Source organism: Amblyomma mixtum, chromosome 8 (assembly GCF_055824585.1).
Source record: "Amblyomma mixtum isolate Tamu chromosome 8, ASM5582458v1, whole genome shotgun sequence".
Classification (NCBI taxonomy): Eukaryota; Metazoa; Arthropoda; class Arachnida; order Ixodida; family Ixodidae; genus Amblyomma; species Amblyomma mixtum.
The window spans coordinates 116,338,381-116,361,199 of NC_143019.1; the positions used below are offsets into that span (position 1 = coordinate 116,338,381).

Sequence of the window (22,819 nt, forward strand, 5' to 3'; positions counted from 1 at the left end):
ATTGCCTGGTTGCGCTTAACAAAGACGGTGCTGCGTGTTTGCCCCTGGTATACGCTCACACCGCCCCATTGCACGCACTGCAGGGGTCAGCCCAACAGCCGAAGCCGGGCACAGCTGCAGCCGGATCTGCCTCCGCCTCCAATGCGGGGACGCAGGCCAAGACAGTGGCCAGCAAACAGCGCAGCAAAGCGGCGCCTCGGTCAGGCACCCATGGTGCAGCGACGCTGACGATATCCCCGGGACGCAAGAAGCGAGACTCCCTGAAAGCCATGAACGCGATGCTCAAGGCCCACTCGGAACAGTCGGTTCTCACGGTGAGTGGCAGCGGGTTTGCTCTGAAATACGCACTCAAGTCGCCGTACCTAAAGATTTCTGGTGCGCTTTCCCTGTGTCATAGGACTGCTAATGACCCGTGCATTGTGTATGGTGTACGGCATCAGCTATAGTGCCCACGTAAGGCTTGTATTATTACATGTGCCGTCGTCATTAGTAGCCTGGAAAAAAAAAACATTCAGCCAGCATTATGAGTTAGGGACGTGGTCAATGCGGGGCCTCCCACTGCAGTGCGTGTGCGCGGAAATGTCGCGTGACTTTTCGGAAGTGACGACGAGCCGCAACAGGTGGCGCCAAAAGTTGCCCCCGAAATAAAGCCTTCTCCGGCCTTATGCTTGGGCTTGCGAGCATCCTTCGAGATGGCTTAAAATTGCCGACCTGTGTAAGCCCGCTCCTTCAAGAAGTTATGTGCACATAATCAGAAGGTTCTGTAGTTTTCTTTCGTTCAAATTTAGGCAGCGCTAACTTTTAGGACGAATACACAGAGGGCATGACAGGACGGGCGCTGACGAACTATGTTTATTGAACACGTTTTTCGTAGAACATAGAGGAAATGACGACTGTGAGCGCATGCGCATCTGCGACTGACCACAGAAGGAAAGGCCAAGGAAACGGGACGGGGGCAAGAGTAAAGTGAGGTCGCTTTTTTTTTTCTTCTGAAAGATGACAGCAAGGTAGATTAAGGTGAGCAGAATGCATTTCGACCCTTATTTTCAAGCAATCTGAATTCTCTGGCATGCAGGGAGACAGAAGCCGTGCTGACACACATGTCGCATCTTGCCTTGATAAAAAATGCTTCGGATAATTCCCGAGCTAATCTATCTTTGCTCCAGGTTAGAATTTTGATTTTGTTAAGCCGTGGCTCACAGTTCTGATCGTTTAGATCCTTGCAAGAACGGCAATTGGCGGGTAGATTCAGGCATGAGTCTGATGCATTTCCCAAACTTCGTTCATGTTCCCTGGCAGGTTCGTTAACACAACACCCCGTCTGGACAACGTACACTTTGCCACAAGAAAGGGGGATCTCACAGACCACACCCGTCGCACACTGGACAAAGGGCTTAGCGTGTTTTTTTCCACAGCCGGATGTTGAAGGGCTACTACTTCTGACTTTAGGGCACATCTTGGACAGTTTACAAGGCGCAGAGAACACCATCGGAACGCCGTACTTCTTGCCTACCCTTTTTAGGTTATGGGACACTTTGTGGATGTATGGCATAACCACTGGTTTGGCGTTCCCGGGTCTTTCTTTTCTGCGTGTCTTTTTCTGCCTTCCCTTGAATAACCTGCACCGGGAGAGACAAATCATCCGCCTGTCGAGCACACGAGCTGGACGGTGGATACTTTCCCAGACTTCCTACGCACCCATCTCTTTCCCACGCCCACCGCAGTCTCCGATCCATCCCCTAACGTCCGCCTCGCACCCATTCCCCGCAACATGTCCGCACACACACACGCAGGCCGCCGCCAAGCATACGCATACAACCACAAGCCACCTTTGGAAGCTACGGCGGTGGCCTACACAGACGCCTGTCTCACGGAAACCGCGGGCTCTACAGCAGCCTTCTTCCTCCACCCTTCCATCTCTACAACCAGCACTCACACAAGCTGTCCATACACCTCCCCACCCTCCACGCTCGCCCTAGAAATACCCGGGATCGCCGATGCCATCACACACTTTGTCACCGTACCCCCCGCCCCCCAATACGTTGTCTATACAGACTCGCAGGCAGATCTGCGTGCCTTCCATGAAAGAGCCCTCCCTTTCCCTACCCGATCGGCCTTAGATGCCGCCCTCTTAGCATTAAACCCACTACCGGTGACCCTCCGGTGGATCCCTCGTCACATGGGCATCCCCGGCAATGAGCTGGCTCACCAGCTTGCCTGCGAAACTATACACCGGACGCCGGGGATCCCATGGACGAGCCCACCGACGGAGCAAGCGGTCAGGGCTTACAAACGCACTGTCGACGAATAATACGCGCAGCAAAAATTGGGTTTAGCTGATTTACCACCACCGCACCCATCCTTATCGATCCGTGAAGCTCACATTCTTCGCCGAATACAGTTTAATCTCCTACATACACCAGCCAAACTTTACCTATACCGGTACACTTCCACACCTCAGTGCCCAAACAGTCCACACACATATGCAGACATAGAACACTGCCTTACACAGTGCAACGCAGCCTTCCAGTCCCCCGCCTATCCTTTCCCCCCACCCCCACCGTGGCCCATCTGGCTCGCCTCCCTGGATCTGAAGCTGCAATAGGCCCTCGTCGCCTTGGCCCAGGACATACTGAACGCCTAATAGAAAGGTTGTTCTAATAAAAGTATCACACCACCACCACGTTAAGCCGTGGTTCACAGTTCTGATCCAATGGGCGGGTAGAATCAGGCACGAGTCTGATGCATTTCCCAAACTTCGTTCATGTTCCCTGGCACGTTCGTTAACACAACGCCCTGTCTGGCCAACGTATACTTCGCCTCAAGAAAGGGAGATCTCGCAGACCACACCCGTGGCACACCGGACAAAGGGCTTAGCGTGTTTTTTTCCACAGCCGGATGTTGCAGCGCTACTACTGCTGACTTTAGGACACATCTTGACCAGTTTACAAGGCGGAGAGAACACCATCGGAACGCCGTACTTGTTGCCTACCATTTTTAGGTTATGGGACACGTTGTGGATGTATGGCATAACCACTGGTTTGGCGTTCCGGGATCTTTGTTTTCTGCGTGTCTTTTTCTGCCTACCCTTGAATTTCTGTAGGAGGGCTTCGGCCACAGCTGGCAACACGTGATCAGGGAACCCTGCTTTTCGCAGCCTGGCTACCTCACCCCGAAAACTCTCTTGCAACATGTGAGGGCACGACTTAACAAGAGAAAGGGTGGCAATAGCCCTGTTAACAGTTTTTGACTGGGCCGAATCAAAAGGCAAGAAATCTTTCTTGGCTCTATGGCGGTAGCACCAGCATACACACTTTTCTCCGAGCATGATGTTCAGGTCCAAGAACAGGAGGCGGTTAAGCACAGGTAACTCGTACGTACAAGAGAATCTTTTTCCATGTTGCACAAATTGTTCTATAATATTCAGCGCAATTTACTCATACCGGCCTTGGTCACTTTCCTTTAAATTTACTAAAAAATCGTCTACATGTCTAAAAATTTTCAGGACATTGCCTTCGTCAGTTAGTGAAGCCAAACTGTTGTCGAATGATGCAAAAAAAAATGTTGCAGAAACTGGATCGACAATTATCTGATGCAAATGCCCTGGCGCTGTAGATAGCGCCGGTTGTCAAACTCGATAAAAGTAGCGTTGATATAAAATTCTAAAAGTGACATGAAGTTATCTACGCTTAAGCCGGCTGTATTCTGGAAGGCGACAGTACCGTTTGCTTCAATGCACTGTCTGACAGCAATAAACATGTCCTTATGTGGTATATAATAAAAAAGATCTTCAACATCTATGGAAAAGGCAAATCCAATCTGGTCTCCTTTCAACATACTGCACCTTCCAATGAATTCTTGGCGGCAAAGGTATCCGAAAGTTGCTGTAGTTTTAGCGAGGCAATCTTTTAGTGAGCAGGAGTTTTTGCTTACGCAAACAAACTTTGAGGCCGGCTCTAATCTTGGGCATGATCGCGAACCTCCTAGTCGCTTAGCCGAATTTTAGCGTTGCTTTTCATGGCTCACAGCTGGAAAAATTAAATGCCATTGCCTGCGTGCGGTGCGCTGTACATTCCAAACGCAAAGTGGCGTTTCTTGCCTCTATTTTCAGAACGATAGCGTGCCTCGCAGCGTTCTTAGTGTGTTATGTTTAGCCTGCTCATCCGTTTGGCAATACTTAAAAAAAAATGTTTGAAAAAAAAAGAACAATATAATAACACAAAACGAAATGTACTCTTGAGGAACACTTTGGCTTTTTACCTGGAAGGTATGAGTAAGTGAGTAAGACTAATTACTTCTCCAATTAAGGGTCTTCGATTAAGTTCTTCAATAAGGTGTGGGTTAATTCTCACGAAGTTCAAAATCGATTGCGCGGAACGTGACAAAGGAAATTATTTGGAAAAGGCAGTGAAAATATTTGTGAAATGCGGTGTCATGGCATGTTATAATTGACAGCCAGGGGGATTATTGTCAAGTTGTGCCCGCACACCAAATCTTTACACGTGCACAAACAAAATTAGCTAATCACGGGGAAGTTCTAAAAAATGGTCTCCTATGTTCCACTATTGACTAATCAGATGATCGATAAACCCGGAGAAAAAAGCGTTTCCTAACGCACTCTTTTTTATTTTTCAGATTTCATTTCTGTCATTTTATTTTTTATTTTGGGGTTTTCTCTGATTTTTAGTTTGTTAGTTCCTGTATTTTATTTATGAAACCCATGCATTCACTGCATGCGCCTGTATTCATGCTTAAGGCATGAGTGTTCGCGGCGCAGTGGTAGCGTCTGTGCTTCGAATACCAAAGGCCCTGCTTTGCTTCCCAGCCTCGACACAGTTCTTTTTTAAGCAGTGGCGCCGAAACGCGGACACATTTGCGAACATTCCTTGGTCACGACAGTATGAGGCATTAAAGGCTTCCGCCTTAATAACCATTCCTTTTATGTAGCTTTCTTCGATCGAACGCGAGTATGTTGCGCGCGATCACTACGTGTGACACACATTTTAACGTTCTGTCAACAACAGCAGTAAGGCGCCTGCGATGTTTCGTTTGTCTAATTCATTCATGGACGTTGGACTCGGCAGCGCCGATCGAGATCCGTGGCGATCACAGCCGATCGCAGTTTTACCTTCGTCGAAAACGGCTTGGATTGAACACGGCTTCAACCTAGTTACACGAGCGAAAGCTCTGTTAAGCATGGTCCCCGTTCTCGGAAATCGAATGTCAAGGTCAGGTACCTAGTGGTCATGTTCATATGATCACGTGTCACACTGCTCTAGCTAGGGCCATACCACAATGGCAGTTAAGTTCGCTGTCAAGTTGTGCGGCGCTGAAGGTGCGGCGCTGAAGGTCAGTGTCTCAACCACATCGAAGTCGCGAGTTGCACCTCGAGGATTAGACCTGTCGCTCTAAGAACCTAGCTGAATAGCCGCACCAAATCTGCATACATGTGCCGCCAGGAGCGCCAGTCTATCAGTCGGAACAGTGGAGCCGTCCAGCACAGGATACAATAGAAAAACTGATTGTAATATCCACAATACCTCCTAAGCTTCATGCTGGCATGTGGACACAATATCCGGAGGCCCAAAATTTGCTGATTACAATCGAACGATCGTTCAACCACCTTATGTGCGATGGTTTTCATACGATTCATTTGCGCGCGCTGTGTCGACATACACATAGACAGTCTTTCGCTGGATTAAGAAGTTGTTCGTAAGGCGTTGTTAGTAAACAACCCTTATTGCCAAGTGTGCTCGGCAGTGCCTCCGCTGCCTGTGACCACCAGCTGCGTCTTCTCGGCGGCGGGGGAAGCGCCTTGCTCTGTCGACACGCTTGGCATCCATGTATGCCACACAGTCTTGGCGAGAAGAAGGAAATAATTCGTGCCTCTGCTGTTAGGACTAAATATGACATGGGCAGCAGGAGATAAACATAAGCCGCGGCGTCGCTCCGAAATTAGTGCACTCCCTCTTTCGTCATGGTGGCCATGCCTTGTGTGGTACGATAACACTGAGGGAGTCCGTCTTCGCTGGGGAGGAGCTTCAATTAGCGTTAATTTCATGGCTGAAATCAAGAAGGAAAACCGATCTTGGCAGGGCATGGTAAGTGCAGAGCAGATATTGAGGTCCCTCGTAGTAACGCACTTAATTCGAAGTCAGTAGCGTGAAATGTTGTCACAGTGGTTTGATAGCTTAGGGGCTGGTGCTGAAAGCCGACGCTGGACGAAAAAAGGCTTGAAAATGTTCCCGAGCGTTGCATTGATTATTTGGCGAAGCTAAATAAGCAAACTCATACTGATCAAGCGCTCAGGTATGACCCACGATGGTATAACTGGCAATCAATGAGAGAAATTTTATCAGATAAAGCTGTCCTTTGAAATTACAATGTAAACTAAACGTCCCATAACTGCTGCTATCTGGGGACCATAGCACACCACAGAGGCGTCATCTGCGGTCCATGATGTATATCACGAACGAAAATCGAAGGATGGACAGGACGACGCTTGTCTGCACAAAGCCCTTGTCTGGTTCGTCCGCTCCCTCTTTGGTTTATCTGTTGCGCTCTATTTTGCATCATGAACGTTCAGCAACTGGCCCAACTTTCGGATTTGCTTAATCGGTGGTACCATTAGATCGCCAAATTTGCCAACATGATTCTCGCAGGAGCGCACGGCCGGTTCCAGTCGTTCCAGTCGGCTGCTCCGCTCGGAGTCACTGCAGGCGATGGGGTTCCCGATTATGCTTGTTTTTGCCATCCTGGTCGGTGCTGCTGTGATCTTCCTGCTCCTATTCCCCTGGGTACCTGCAAGGGCACATACGCACTGTGAAACCATGTCCTGCAGGTTCCACAGGTAAGCAGTAGCTAAGTTGGCTGATTGCATTGCCATGGACAGTTGCGCGGCACGGAGCCCTTGCCCTAGGCCCACCGCAACTAAATCGTGCCATAGCCACCTTTCATGTCGTTCACTCTTCATTCCCTTGCCATCGCGTAACATTTGGTGGGACGTGTGGGGTAATCATCGCCATGCTTGTCCTGGAGCTTCGATGTGCTGTGTCTGCCGTGGTCGTCAGCCTTGTGTTCCTGGTCCGCACCGCTCGGCTGTGCCCCACCCCGCCTGATCAGAGCCGACCTCGTCGTTTGCCCTGGACCCGTCCACCGCCCCTACCACAAGACACGACGAAAATGATCCTACTGATCGGGCGCCAAGCGACCCAACCGATCCAAGGCACATGAGCACACAGTCGCTCCGCCCATGCCGTTTGGTGCGCCCATGCTCCTCGGCCTTCGGCTCAAGGTTGCCTGTGTGCCGGAAGCTTTGTGGGCCAGTGCTCATCCGATCATCTCATCTCTTTAATCACGACGGCAAGCCCATCATCTTCTTCTCTTCTCTGTTGATGATGATGATGTCCTAAGGCTTAATGGCACATACCCACGGTGGGGGATTCATTCCTCGTGTCACGACCATCGTCACTTCTGTTTCGTCGTGACTGCCATTCTTCGAGATAGCGCGATCTCGACGATCGGTAGGCGACACCCGGTAGTGTCCACGGACTAGAAGACGACAAAGTGGGCAGTGGCGCGGCACGGAGAGCCCGTTCTAGACCCACGGCCATTAAATTGTGGCATAGCTGTCTTTCCTGTCGTTCTCTCTTCATCGGCTTGCCGTTACGCAACAGTATTCGCGTATGGTAATCGAGTGGAGGAAGTAGCAAAGATTTTGCTATCCAACTGCGGTCAATTATCACGGCTGTAGCCTTTGTTTCGTCGTTTTTTGAATAGACTTACTAGGCACATAAAGTTAAATTTTCTTAATATCTTTTTTTGTAAGTTATCTAAAAATTTTAGGGTGTTGCGGGAAAATTACGGCAAACGCGACTGGCGGGAAAGCACTACTGGTAACCAAGGACTGTTTTGTTAGAATAAGCAAGCCATATCCTCAAAGAGGACATTCGCATCAGATGGCTGCATTGCGAGAAAATGAAAACCCGTCGCAGGGCATAAAAGGTGAGCATACGGAAAAGAAAACATGTAGCACCAGAATGCAACATTGAGGCCCTATACTTTTTGTCAACTGTAACATAGAGCGCGCAACGTTGATGCGTGATTACGGGACAAATCTGGAATGCCTCGAAGAAGTTCGATTGGAAGGCGCGGATCATAAGCGGATTTATGCGACGCTACCTCGCTCAACGTCCCGTATGCGCGAGGTACTGTCAGGCGGAAGGTTGCCCGAGGATGGTAGGTTGCTGGCGTCTGACATTTTTCTGTCCGGAATCACCCCTATCCGGAAATCTCGGAGTTGACGAGGAGCGCCAAAACTAGAGGTACGATATCGCAGGCTTCTAGGGCCGAACTGTGCATGCCCGGTATACGCTCCGGGCACGGGCAGCTCTACTTCATTTTAGCGCCCAGCGACGCTGCAACGCGGTGGCGCTCAGTTCAGAACTCGCAGCTGATACCTTGGTGCCAGCTACGCAGTGCGACAGGAGATGAAAATAATGTGGGGCAGCGCGTGCCCGGGGCGCAAGCCGGGCACGGGCAGTTCTGCCCTAGACGCCCCCAATGTCGCAGATCTAGTTTTGGCGCTCCACGGCAACCCCGTCATTTCCGGTCAGTAGTGACTCCTGACACAGCACGGAAAAACTTCAGGAGTATATCGGATAAGTTGGCCCTCAAATTCGGCGTCAGATTCGCGCCTATCTTAGGCTACTAGTTCAGGAAGTCTTCGCCCTCAGCAAGCGAGAATGAGAGCTACGAGCGCTTGGTGCCTAAAACGACGCTGTGGAGATCGTCATAACGTCTGACCAAACTAAAAGAAAAGTCGCACTGGTGAAACATTTCGGGATACCAAGATGATATCCGAGCTGAAATCAAGAATAGCAATGCTAAATGGACAATTTATTTAACCTGAACATGACTCACGGTCCCTCAGCACTATAGCCTGGATTACAGGAGAACAGAACAGAAGCTTGGAGTACTTTCGCTTTTGGCGATGGCCTTATCTCACGCACACTGCGTTTGTTGTGCCACTTAGGATGATTTGCGCAGCCTGCGAGCAGGCGAGCAATGATTTCGCTTCCAATTGATCGGCGAGCGCTTGGCCGATCTGTTTCAATGTAACTTTTTATTTCTGTTTTTGGACCAACCCTGCTGAAAAAAAGTTTTGTGATGCAGTAACCTCATAGAGGCTTTATCATAGAATATCATACAATCTGAATGATATATCAAACAATTTGTATGATTTTCTATGATATCTCTGTGATGACTGTATGATTTTACAGAAATTAATGGCATTTGTATGATATTTTTCTATGGTTTGCATGATAAGTCTATGATATTGGTACGATAAACTGTATGAATTTATTGCATCATACATCTTTTTTAAGCAGGGGAATGTTCTTCCCAGATCGTTGTCGCCAGGCCTAAGAGGCGCTCATCCATCTCCGCGCTTTCTGGAAGCGCCACTTCTTAAACTTTACGACAAAAGTTTACAACGCCTCGTCATTTCGGACACCCGCGTGGTGTGGCCAAAGTTGTTTGTTGCATCTGAGAGGAATAGCCATTGCCCTCATACATAATATGATGGAACGCCACAATTTTTCGTAATGAGAGAATTCGTTATAGCTTCGGCCGTTATAACTTACCTCTGCTGTGCTTAAAACACACAGATCGTTAATTATGAACGATGAACGTCCAAACATCTATTAACGTTTTTTGAACAGATCTATGTAACCTGTAGGGCATACTGAACTATACATATTTCACGCGGTTATCATTAATTAATTTCAGCGTATCATTAGCAGCAGAATCCTTCAAGTAAGCGCGTCCAAGTCCTTCACTGTCAAGCATACCCCGAGCATTGGGAAACAAACGACAGGGGTCTCAGGTGGGTGTGCGATGGGTGGACGCAGCACACTGGACTGCCAAAAATTTGCTGTGCGATGCTTTCAAATTGCAGCAGCTTCATCGCAAATATTCTGCCGCGTCACAACTGTCAATCAACTAAGTATCTACATTTTTTCGCAACCAATGTTCGGACCGGTGCATTTTTAGCCCATGGGTGCAATAGTCATTGCAGTATGTGTCCTTCCCATCCAAGCTTTCTTCTCAACCGTATTCGTTTCATCAGGCGCATTTAGGAATGCTAAGAAGTCACGTGAAGATTTTTAAATCTCCAGAAATTCAGGTTTAAGCACAAAAAACAAGGTTGACAGGACAGTAAAAAAAAACTATCCAATTCAGGGCATTAAGAATTATTTGTCTTTGTTAGCACCAGAGGATAGAAATTGGTACTAACTGGATCCTCGTAGAGGCCTCTATGTTTTAAGATCGGTGTTCCACAGCTGCGGCACGTCCTGCGTTAAAAATAGAATCAGTCGTCTTTCTGCAGGGATCTCATAGAAGGCCAGCTAGATCTCACCGTGGACCCGTGCGACGACTTTGGGGCCCACGTCTGCGGCAACTGGAGGGAACGCAAGTTTTCCGACTACTCCACATCTGCGCTGTCTGACATGGTGAGCCAGTGGCAGAACAAGTTTTCAGCACTGCTGCAGGACGGCGTAGACAAGCTGCCCGCGGGGAGGAAAGCGGCCGCCATGTTCAACAGCTGCATGACTCAGACGGGGTCTCAAGTCGACGCCGTTCAGGACTTCATGCGCGCCCGGGGTCTCGTGTGGCCGGAGCAGTCGGAAGAAGGCGGGTCGCCCCTTGATGTCCTATTCGACCTGGCTTTGAACTGGAGCGTGAATCTTTGGTTCAAAATGAGGTTTCTCCCGAGCACTCCAGCATATCCAAAGCGGCGCATCTTCTTTTCGCACAGCAACAGGATGACCGTCTGGAGGGCTATCTTCAAAAACGTACCAAGAACCAAATACGACTACGTTTACGGAGCCCTCTTCAGGCTTTTCGCCAACGCCACCGACAGCGATCCTGTAACGGCGGATATCGCGCAGACCTACAACATGCTGGAGTATGTTTTCGACCTCCTTATACGGCCTGGGACGTCCAAGCCTCGAACTCCTGGTCAATTCGCTCTGCGCGATTGGGAGAAGCATTCGCAGACCGATAGTCCCGAGGAAGTGAGGCGTGCTTTGAACTCTGTGCTGAAAATTCACCCGCCCTTGACACTGGACGACTGGATTCTCTTCAGTGATCTCGCTCTGCTAAAAGGCATCAGCGATATTTTCAGCAAGTTCAAAGACCGCCTCGTGCGTCGTCACCTTGCATGGCTCTTTGTTTGGACATACGGCATCATGGCAAACCCAGCAGCCACACTGGAAATCATGCACGGCGATAAGACTCGTGCGGAAGAGGCGCGAATTCGCTATTGCGCGTCGCAGGTGGAGGCCAACTACAAGCTGCTCGTGGCCGCCATGACTATCGCCTCCTACTTCCCCAGGGAAAGGAGAGTCCTGGTCGACGCTCACCTGTCCGGCATTTTAGAGGTAAGCAAATACCTTTTACTTGGAAAGTACTACGTTATTTATTAGCTGATCTTGTACGATTGTCGCCATGTTGGAAAAGTTCTCTGTATTAAGCATGAAATGCTTTTAGCCCCCGTTGTCGGCAGTGTGGTGACGTCACGCCGAGACCGAGAGCCATCATCCGGGCACTGAAATCCACTTATCCGGGCACTGAAATCCACTCATCCGGGCACTGAATTCCAGTCATCCGGGCACTGAATTCCAGTAATTCGGGCTCTGAAACGTGAACATCCGGGCACCGTACGAGACTTAACAAGATTTAACGAGACTCTCTAAGCCCTCCTACGCGACCGGCATGCAAGCGCCGGTTGGTCTCCAAAGGAGTCATAAAAAAAACTGCTGCCAGTGCCTTCTCAATGTTTATCAAGATATCAGTCGCTGTGCGTTTGATAATGCACGGAATTATAATTTCCGATTTCTAATAACGCGTGCAAAAAATACATAAATGCCACGATACACTTCGTTGTCATACGTGATCTCTTAGGGGCTTCGCGCATCGAAGCAAAGCCGCGCAGGCGCACAGGGGCCCGGGGGAGAAGCGCTGCGTTCAAAGGGCAAGGCATCGCGCCGAACGGGTGATGGCGTTCCTCCCTTCCATTACGGTGCGGTTCGGGTGTCCACCGAGATGGCAGAGAATTACTGCGCCATTTCCTTTCCTCAAAAAACCTTGCGTTCAAATGGCAAGGCATCGCGCTGAACGGGTGGTGGCGTTCCTCCCTTCCTGTACGGTGCGGTTCGGGTGTCCACCGAGATGACATTAGGCCCGTAAACATTTCATGCTTACTCTACTCTCGGTTACGGGAGAGGCAGAGATTTTTTTGCAGCACAAACCACTAGAATCCTTTTAAATGAAATGTAGATTTTTTCTGTTCACTTTTTCCTTATCAGTGTAGATTTTACGAGTAGTTTGTGTTTACCATCTGAGCCTACCGAACACTTGAAAAAAAAAACGTGTAGACAACAAACATCGAAATGTAGAGACTGTTGCACTACTGAGTTCATTTTCCTGTTTATGTTTGTAGCTAACTGGTGGTATATTAAGCTGTATGCGATTTAAAATGTATCGCATCAATTTTTGTCTGCAGCTAACAACAACAACTGATCGGTACAGCAGTTTACATAATAGGCTACCGCCTTTCTGTTAATAACTCCGCAGAATTGGTGCATAGTTTTGTGCAAATGAGGAACCCTAAACTTATACTGCGTACTGGGGAACTCCAGGAACTGCAGGACTATTCAAGGTTAAACAAATGTAATTTTCCACTGCGCGTGGGTGAGCACCGAACACCATGACATTTAATCACTGTGTGAAGAGAAGAGAGGCATAACAGCGAATATGACAATAAAAAGTGGCAAAAAAGAGGAAAAATGCGGTACAATACAATGCAATAGAATACAATATAATATAAAAATAAAAAAGGCGGAAAAACAACACTAACAATAAAAACTTGACAGATGAGGAGTGACATAAAAAAAAAAACAAGAAATAACGTCGCAAGCAATGCTTCCTATGCTTTCTGTCGCCCTTTCTGTCAGTCTCTACTCCCAACATCTAGGAGATAATTATTTTTGATAGCCGTGATAGCCATGATAGCCGGTTTACGGTTTCGTTGATGCCGCTTGAGACTGAAATCTGTTGGTCAGGTGCGATTCACAGCTCTCAAGGTGGGTGTTGTCAGTGGTTTAATTAAAAAAGAAAAAGTTGAGGAAAATAATGCTGCCGGCCACGGCATATCCTATCTTATATCATAGGCACCCGAGCTACAGCCGTTACACGTTCAACGGAAAGGGAGAGGATAGCGAGGAGAAGTATATAGGGGAGCGATAGCAAGACAGGAGAGGGGAGAGCTTTGTACACAATTTAAAAAAACCCATAAGTAATCAAGTTCGCGCCACTCGTGCGCAAATGCCCAGGCTTTGTCCGGAACGAAGTGCGCTCGAGCGGCCACTCTGTAGAATCAATTACAAAAGGTGAAATACACTGCATGTACATAGCCGCGCTCTTAGCGTCCTGTATCGGACTAGTCGCGCGCACGGCACACTGCACTAGCGGCCGGAGTGGGACACCCGACCCTTTATACCGTCCGAGGTAGCACCAATGGTGCATTCATGTCGCGCGTGTACTACCGGGCAAAAAGCAAGCGGGAAGTCAAGCCCTCCTGCTCGATGAACGCACAGAGGCTCACAATTGTTGTGTCACGGGTGCGCATACTGCCGCGCGGCCACAGTAGCACCTCCAGACTTTCTGGGATGATTCCCAGCACCCTGCAGGCCGCGAGCATCTCCTGATGCGGAACTGCAGAAGCGGTACAGTGAAAGAGCATGTTCTCCAACGTCTCCACTGCGCCGCAGTCACCGCACGCGTCACTAGACTAAAGTTCGTGGCGCACCCGTCTCTCATCGGGCCACACGCAGCCGAAGCGCACTCAGATAGTGATCGCGCATGGGATGCGCGACAATCGGCGCGTGCGAACGACAGAAATGCGCTCCCCTCGCGCGATTCGAGGGTACGGGTGTTGCTGACGGAGGTGATCGTAGATCACCGCATGCACGCTTTCCAGGGCGAGTGTTTCGTCGCTGGGAGGAAGCTGATGTGCGGCGGTGGCGCTCATGTCGGCGTACTCGTTGCGGCAGTGCCGTGGACGCACTGCACACGAATACTAAGTCTACGCTCCGCGACACGCTCAATGTGCTCGCGTAACGCGCACAGCAACGAGGTGCACGGGCGCGTGTCTGCAGTCGGCTAAGGGTGACACGTAAATCGGAATCGCACAGCCGAACACACCTGGGCGGCGGCGGAGTAGGGGTGAGCACCACCTCCAAGCCCAGCCGAAGGCCCACTAGCTCCGCTGTGGTCGAAAAGCCCAGGGAAGCCACTCTTTGGAGGCGATGCAGCTGCAGGGCGGGGATGGTGGCCACCGCGGCGAGCGAGCGGCATGCGCTGGCCACGGTATCGTCAGTACAAACACGCAGATGGTCACGCACTTGCTCGCAGATGACGGCTCCGGCTAGCTGCTGCACCGCACATAGTGCTGCATTTTCCCGCAATACCGACGATCTCTCGCTGAACCTCCGTCGTGAGGGGCCAGGGCGCGTCAGCTAGTCACATTCCTATAGTACCGCGCCCATTCCTTAGCGGCGCTAAGATGGTGGACTGTTTACCTCTACTTCTACCTTGATCCTTATAACCTTTTCCTTTCTTATTCCTTCCCAAAATTGAATCGTTTTCGTAGTTGACGCTGCGCCATAGTTCTTTATTTTTGTCAAGTTTTCAGCTACCCACGATACAATAGTGCCACGGTCGAGGTATTCCTTTATTGACCTCTACTTCCCGTCTGTCTCCGCACCTGTGCAAAAAACGCCGACGAGTAGAACCCATCACTTTCCACAGGCGTCTGCTAAGGCCTCCTTGATGCATGTGTCGAAGATGGCGCATTTTTGCGTACGCATTTCCTCTGCACGCCCCTCTTTCGACGAATGTCGGCGTTTGTTGAAGATTGGGTATTCGCGGGTTGCATGGGTGTCAGGGTACCTTCGCTAGAGCTGCGCGGCCCTTGAGGTAAAAGGCTCGCAAGGGAGATGTTGCATAAAATTGAGCATAAATAAATGAATTAATTGTCAAGAGACAAAGATGACGTGACCTTGTGATCTCGTTACAACATTCCTATCGCGCTGTGTGCAAACTGCCCATCGTGGCAGGTAATAATAATGAATGGTTGCGAGAGCTTGCTCGAGGAGAGCAGCGTAGCTGTTACGAGACCAACCTGTGGCTTTGTTTGAAGCAGCCACCCGCCCGTACAGGGAGGAGGAGGTGGATAAACTTTATTTCCGTCGAGAAATGTATCTGACGGTGTGGGGTTACAGCCCCATCAAGTGGCCATGAGCCCGTGGCGTTCGGCGACTTCTAGGGCTCTTGTCACAACCCGGATCTGTGTGTCCGAGTCGGAACTGAGCAATGCGGCCTCCCACTGGTCTGGATTCGAGAGCTGCAAGCCTCGAGGGGGGGGAGTCCCGAGGGCAAGCCCAGAGTATGTGGGATAGAGTGGCATGTTGGCCACACAGTTGACAGGAAGGGGAGTAGACCCCAGGGTATATGCGGGCATATATCGCGGGGTTGGGGAAAGTGTTCGTTTGGAGTTGCCTCCACGCAACTTCTTGGGGTTTGGTGAGAGAACTATGTGCGGGGGGATATAGAAGTCTACCTAAGCGGTAGTGCATGGTTATGTCATGAAATGTAACCACACGTTCTCTCGCCGTCCGCAGGACGGGCGACACCACATCCCGGTCGACGAATCCTCGGGCATAATTGTGGGCCGCCTCGTTCCCTGGATGCGATGAGTGCGCAGGGACCCAGATCAATTGGATCGGGCGGAGTTGAAGTTTGGTGGAGTGGAGGAGAGAGAGGGTGACAGGGGAGACCCGGCCTTTGGCGAAATTACGAATCGCAGATTTAGAGTCGCTGAGGATGGTTTCTGCAGAGGTGGAGACCATCGCCAAGGCTATGGCCGCCTCCTCGGCCTCTTCAGGCGATCTGACGGGAATGGAGCACGCAACTAGCGGCCGTCCACAGTAGTTTACAACCGCAAGCGAAAAAGCTTCGCGGTCGGGGTATTCGGCGGCGTCGACATAGACTGCTGTCCGATCTGTTAAATACTTTTTGTGCAGAGACTTAGCCCTGTGCTTGCGGCGAGCGACATGATACTCTGGGTGCATATTTTTAGGAAGAGGGGTAACGATAAGGTTACTGTGGATATGGTGTGAAAGCTGGACCCTGCCGGGTGCGGTTGTTTCGAAGCATATTCGAAGCTTGTCGAGTATGTGACGTCCCGTGGAGGTGTGAGTGAGACGCTCGTACTGAGAAGTGAGATGAGCTTCCGAGAGCTCCGTCACAGTGTTGTAGACCCCTAATGCCAGTAGTTTATACGTGGGGGTCCGGTGGGGGAGATGAAGAGCCGCCCTGTATGCCTGTCGAATAAGGCAGTCAACGCGGTCCTGTTCCTGGCAGCTAAGGTAGAGGTAAGGGAGGGTATATGTGAGGCGACTGATAACAAATGCCTGAACAAGACATCGGAGGTCGGCCTCTCGCATGCCTCTATGTTTATTAGCAATGCGACGAATTAGACGAATGGTCTGCGATACAGAGACTGTAAGTTTAGCTAGAGTGTCGGTGTTTTTCCGATTGCTCTGGTTGAGGAGCCCCAATACCCTAATGGTGGATACTTCGCGTATGGGCTGACCACTAGCAGTAATGCAGATGGGAGGATGGCCGTGGAGGCCGGGTTGACCTCGGATGAGCAGCAGCTCGGACTTCTGAGGGGAGCACGAGAGGTCGGCTGCGGCTACATGGCGCTCAATGACATCGACCGCTTGTTGAAGTGCGGATTCGACCTCAGCATCGTTGCCTGTTGAAACCCAGAGGGTAATGTCGTCTGCGTATAAGGTATGGGATAGCCGGGGGATATACTCGTAGGTACGGTGACCAGGATTTAATAGGGAGAGGTTAGTGAGAATAGCTCGGTGCGAGACGCTGTCAAATGCTTTAGTTAAATCAAGCCCTACAATAGCCTTTGTGCCCGCTCTGGCAGAGGGGCACAGTAACTCTCGTGAGAGCTGGAGCATGTCTTGCGTAGAGAGATTTGAGCGGAAGCCAATCATGGTGCGAGGTAGGAGATGGTTATCTTCAACGTAATTATTGAGACGGTTGAGAATGACGTGCTCCATCAGTTTCCCAGCACAGGAAGTGAGGGTGATGGGGCGGAGGTTTTCGAGAGCTAGTTGTTTGCCTGGCTTCGGTATGAAAGTCACGCGTGCATGTTTCCATGCTGCGGGGATTTTACCCTCTCTCCAGCAATCATTCATAAAGGCAGTGAGGGCCTCAATGGACGGGTCATCTAAATTACGGAGAGTTTTGTTGGAAATGCCGTCCGGTCCCGGGGCAGAGTTAGGACGGAGCTGAGTGAGAGGGAATCTTAGCTCAGCTTCCGAAATCTCCTGATCGAGGGCAGGGTTGGCACCGCCCATGTAGGGGGGAGAGAAGGTCCGGGGAAGTAGTATTGAGATAGCGCACACGAAGTTCATCGAGAAGATCCTGGTCTGAGCCGGGGTGTTGATGGACTATGCGGGAAATGCTGTCTCGTTGGGATGTTTTGCAACCGTCTGGGTCCAAAAGGTAACGGAGAAGGTGCCGGGTGCGATTTAGCCCGAGCTGTCCACGCATGTTGTCACAAACTTGACCCCATTGCTGGGTAGTCAGTGCGATAGTGTGCGCCTCAATCTGTTTGTCTATCTGAGCTACTCTACGCCGAAGCGTTCTATTGTGGCGCTGTTTTTTCCAAAGGTTTTGCGGGCTTTCGCGGGCCTGCCATAGGTGGAGGAGACGGCTGTCTGTATTGAATTCATCAGCCGTGATAGGTGACTCTTGAGTAGTAGCAGAGACATCTGCCTGCAGTTTGGAGATCCACTCGTCCAGGTTATTAATCCGGGTAAGGGCGTTCTGAGCACGTAGGGAACGAAACTTGTCCCAATGCGTGATTAGGGTCGGGCGACCTCTCCGGCGGAACGGGGTCATGCTGAGGGTGGTCGCGAGGAGATAGTGGTCGCTGCCGAGGGTATTCCCAGTGTTGAGCCACTGATCGAACCGTACGTTTTTGCAGAATGTCAGATCAGGTGAAGTGTCAACAGACACGCTGTTTCCTACGCGGGTGGGGGTGTGAGGGTCAGTAACAAGGGTGAAGCCCGGCTCCTGTGCTCGCAACCACAGAGTGTTACCCTTTCGGTTGGCGGTGCGGTAACCCCAAGCGGGGTGGTGGGCATTGAAATCTCCTACAATTAGGAGACCGGAATGGTGCGCGAGCCTGTTGACCCGGGAAAGAAGGGTGGTGAAGTCGCGTCTTCTGTCTTTTGGAGGGCTATAAAGGTTAAGAATGAAGAGGCCTTGTTCGCCCCTTTTACGAGGGAGTAGTTCGAGCAAGACGCAGTCTACCCCACGTCGTCTAAGGAGTGTTGGACGGCCGTCAGGTTGCGTTGAACCAAAATAGCTGTGTCGGGAGTGGTGACATCTAGGGGGGAGTATGGTTTATAGCCAGGTAGTTTCACTGGGCCATGAGTTTCCTGAAGGGCGATGATATCAGGGGGGATGTCGGAATTTTGGACATACTGCTGCAGGTTGCCTCGCTTGCGGCGAAACCCCCTGCAGTTCCATTGCCACACATTAAGTAGGTGGCGGGGCGCCATGGTGAAGTGTGGGTGAAGCTAAGATGGGTTGGGTGGTGGGAGCGTGCGGCAAGCGGCCGTATGGTTTACCGCGCGTCGTGTGGAGGGCGGCCGTTGCGTCTCCCCTAGCTTCAAGGGCTGTGACGCGTGTTTGGATCTGTTGCATGAGGATGTTAGGTTGTTGTTGGATTTGCTGCTGCATTTGTTGTTGGAACTGGAGCATTTGCTGTTGGATTTGATGGGAGAACTCAGCAAATTTCGCTTCGAGCTTAGCATCAATTTTATCCTCTAATTTTTCCTCTAGGCGAGCCTCAAATTCCTCGAGGTCGGCAAAATTAACGTAGCGTTCTGAGCGGGAGGTAGCTTTCCGCTTAGAGGGAGGACTAGAGGTAGTATCTTTGGGTTGCGGGGGAGTAGATGAGGGCGCCTGAGGTGAGATGGTAGGAACAGGTTGATGTGGTAGAGTGGCATTTGTTTGAGGTGGTGGATCCGGTGCAAAGGGTGAACGCTTTAAAGAAGCGTTTTCTTGTTGGAGTCTATGATTGCTAGCTTTAAGGGCTGTTATCTCGTCGCGCAGGGCTTGCAGCTCTGAATCACGAGACTGAGATTGCTGAGAGTGAGAAGCCGCAGCTGCCCAGCTCACCTGGTTTTTCGTGGAGGGCTCTCGGTGAGGAGACGACTTGGAGTCAAGGGGTGGGAAGGACTGGGAGCGATTCCGGCTGGAGCGCCGGTAAGAGGAGGAGGAGCGGTTAGAATCCATTTTGGCCGAGGTGTTTCCAGACCCTTGGCGACGGGTCCAGGATCGGGAACGATGGGAGGTGGAGGCACTGTCTGAGTCAGCTTGTAGCTGGCGTTTCAGTACGGCAGCAGGCACTTTGTAGCGGCGTTTACATTTGGAGGAACCGGTCTGGTGAGGACCAGAACAAACTATACAAGTGGGGGTGCATTCATGGGTTTCGTCAGGGTCGCAAACTCCGCAGTGAGGACACTTGGAGAGCTTGGGAGACGGGCAAACGTCCTCTCGGTGTCCCGTTTTGCGACATTTAAGGCAGGCTTCCACTTTGTTCTTGAAGATGTAGCAGCGCACAGCACTTCCTGCGTAAGAGACTTGGCGGGGGACCTTTGTCCCTGCGAAAGTGATGACAATAGATTGGGTCTTGCCTAAACGGCGGGCGTAGAGAATGCAGTGTTCTGGATTCTGGGGTATCAAGTACTCCATGATTTCCTCCTGGGTCTCATCCACGTATTGGTGGTGAATGATACCTCGGACGTATGTGCCTGGTGGGGCCAAATAGGTGGCAACTGGGTAGCTTGTCGGACCCAGGATGATTTCCTGTAGCTTCGTGTAAGTGATGGCGCGGTCCCGGTTCGGGGTGCTAAAGGTGAGGGTGTTGTGAACGAAATTCACCCGAAGGCGGTCCTCTGCGGTATCGGAGTAAGTCAAACGAAGGCTTGAGGTGATTGCTCTGCGAAGAGCGTTCTCGCCCCAGGCACGCAGATTGAGGCCCCCGCGAGAGCGAATGATGACTTTAAAGTCTTCAAGAGGGAGACGTGGCAGTGACGGTGCACCTCGAGGTAGCTTACGTGACGTGGAGGGAGGTAGCTGCTGGGACGCGGTATGCTGGGTGGACGCAGAAGGCGTCTCCGTCAGCAGTGGCTTGGGAGTGCGTTTCGATGAAGAAGCGGTGGAGCCGCGTTCGTAGCAGCGGGCTACGTAGGTCCAGTCCGTGGCTATATAATCTTGAGGGACTAGATCCTCCCCCTCCACGGTGACGACGTCCATGCTTGGCGAAGCACTGGGCCCGGCTGCGAAGCAGAGCCTATCGTCAGCGGCGGTAGGCTTAGCGAGGCTGGCGCTGGGCTCGGTGGAAACAAGTGTCCATGCAGGACACAAAAACGGAGTGCCGGTCCCGAAATTGGGCTGGGCAGGTGCCGAGCACCTTCGTGAACTTCGGGAGACACAATAAACGTCGGCGGAAGGTCAAAAGTCGGTCAAGATAGGAGAAATGGCCGGAGCCCATACGCACACGCGTCTGCACACCAGGCCAGGAACACCGACCTGCCCGTCCAGGGAAACAGCGCTTGGCCGCTCACCATTGCCTCAGGGGTGCTATTAGGACTTCGCGTGACTTGTGAGTGTAAAATAAAGAATGCGCGTCTTTGCGAAGTAATATGCAAAGTGCAGCCCAGGCCACAGAAGGAACCCATTACCGCAATCCCGCCAGACGCTTAAGGCGGGGCTTGAGTGGCCCCTGAAGTTAAGAAAGCCCACGATCTGAATCTTCGCCGCGCCATGGTTTATGCTATAACTATAATCAGAAATATATGAGAATATCACAATAAATTGAAAAACATAGCAGGATATAATTCACGGCGTTTCATCTGGAGAACCAGCTTTTTTCGAGTGCACTACGGCATTCTAAACACGCAGCTTTTAAAGCATGCGTGAGGTACTTCAATACTGTATAGCACCAATGCAAACAATGGAGGGGGAGGATCAAAAAGATGTGAAAGGAAAAAGGGAATGGGTGAAAGCTTGAAAAGGTGAAAAATGCATTGGTAAATTGGTTTTTTGAAGAAAGGAAATGGCGCAGTATATCTGTCTCACATATCTCGGCGGACACCTGAAAGGCGCCGTAAGGGAAGGGAGGAAGGTGGGAGTGAAAGATGAAAGAGAGAAAGAGGTGCCGTACTGGAGGTCTGCGGAATAATTTCTACTACCTGGGGATATTTAACGTGCACTGATCCCAAAACGTGTATGCAGGTGTTCGGAAGGAGCTAAGGACAGAAAGTAATCACCACCTCACGGCTTTCTTAGAAAGACAGGGGAGTGACCCTAATTGTCTTTTCTTAGTTTGTGCACCCTGCATCTCCTGTTCTGTTGTCAAATTGCTTGTTGATCAGTAGAATGAGTCCTGATTCATGGGCTACGCTCAGAAATTAGATATCAGTTTTTATCCTTAAGATATGCCCTGGACGGCTGTCTTGCCTTCATTATGCTCATCACTGTAATATTCCATATGTAAATCATCAAGTACGTTAGGTAATTCTTAACTGACTCAGTCCTTGGATAGCTGTCTCGCCTTCATTATGCTCATCACTGTAATATTCCATACGTAAATCACCATGTACGTAAATCACCATGTGCTCCTTGGTTTCTGTGGCTGTTGGCTTCTCTCACATGTACGTTAGGTAATTCTTAACTGACTCGGTCTGATGTTTATAAGGTGAATTCTTGTATTTTTTTATCCCTGCTTATAAGATGTCCGCACTTGTGCTTGCTTAACTCTATGCTGTGCGCTGCTCCTAGTTAAACATATGAAATGATTTCCTGAATTTCTTTATTCCGGCTTAATCGATGTGCACACTTCTTGCGTGTCTTTGCTCTATGCTGTGCGTTGCGCCTAGTTAAATATTGAAATATAAGGAAGTTCTCTTGCTTCGGGCTATTTTTTTTCTGAAATAATTTTACTAGGTTTGAGAGTTCTTTCTTCCAAAGCCGCAGAGTCGGGACAAATGTTTCTAGCAGCGATCATGTCACGCAATTATATTCTTGTGTCACCCTTGACATTATTCAATAGTTAACATGGCGGAGAACTGCCGCCTGCAAGCGCTGTGCTCTGCTCTGTTCTATGCCGCACCAACACATGCGTCAGCCAGTTTACTTTTCACATAACTTAATTTATTTAGTTTTTCTAACTCCGGGAAACCTAATATAGCACGAGGGAGTAAGGGAGTAAGATTATCAACGACTGTACGTGTACCGATAGCGGAATAGCATTTTCTGGGCTGTTATTGACGAAAATTCCAGCTGCAGAATTCTCAGAATGAACAATGAAGCATTTGTCCGCAATTTTTGTACGGTGATTTTGAGGACAGAAATGATTGTATTCGTTCAGAGTAAATAGCAAATCCACCACAGAACTCTGCAAGGAAATGATAAAATTTCAGAACTGTAGCTTGAATGGCAATCAGCCACCCTCACTTGGGATGCCTTTCAACTTATTACCCTCATAGCCTCCAGTAGAACATCACCAGATGTACAACACACAGTGTTTGCACATCCCTGATATTATTGTGAGGCAGTCAGTCCTTCCCAATTAAAAGAAATTCGGTAGTACGCG

General features: G+C 50.2%; 1 protein-coding gene across 1 annotated transcript in view; it reads left to right on the forward strand.

Annotated features, from left to right (window-relative positions):
* The first annotated feature begins 201 nt into the window (after positions 1-201).
* LOC149334055 (membrane metallo-endopeptidase-like 1) overlaps positions 202-22,819 on the forward strand; it is a 29,893-nt gene continuing 7,275 nt past the window's right edge. Inside the window, exons 1-3 of the mRNA XM_089557849.1 lie at positions 202-314; positions 6,663-6,850; positions 10,391-11,444. Coding sequence (XP_089413975.1) covers positions 270-314; positions 6,663-6,850; positions 10,391-11,444 — 1,287 coding nt within the window. The 5' untranslated portion in view covers positions 202-269. The remainder of the gene's footprint in view (positions 315-6,662; positions 6,851-10,390; positions 11,445-22,819) is intronic.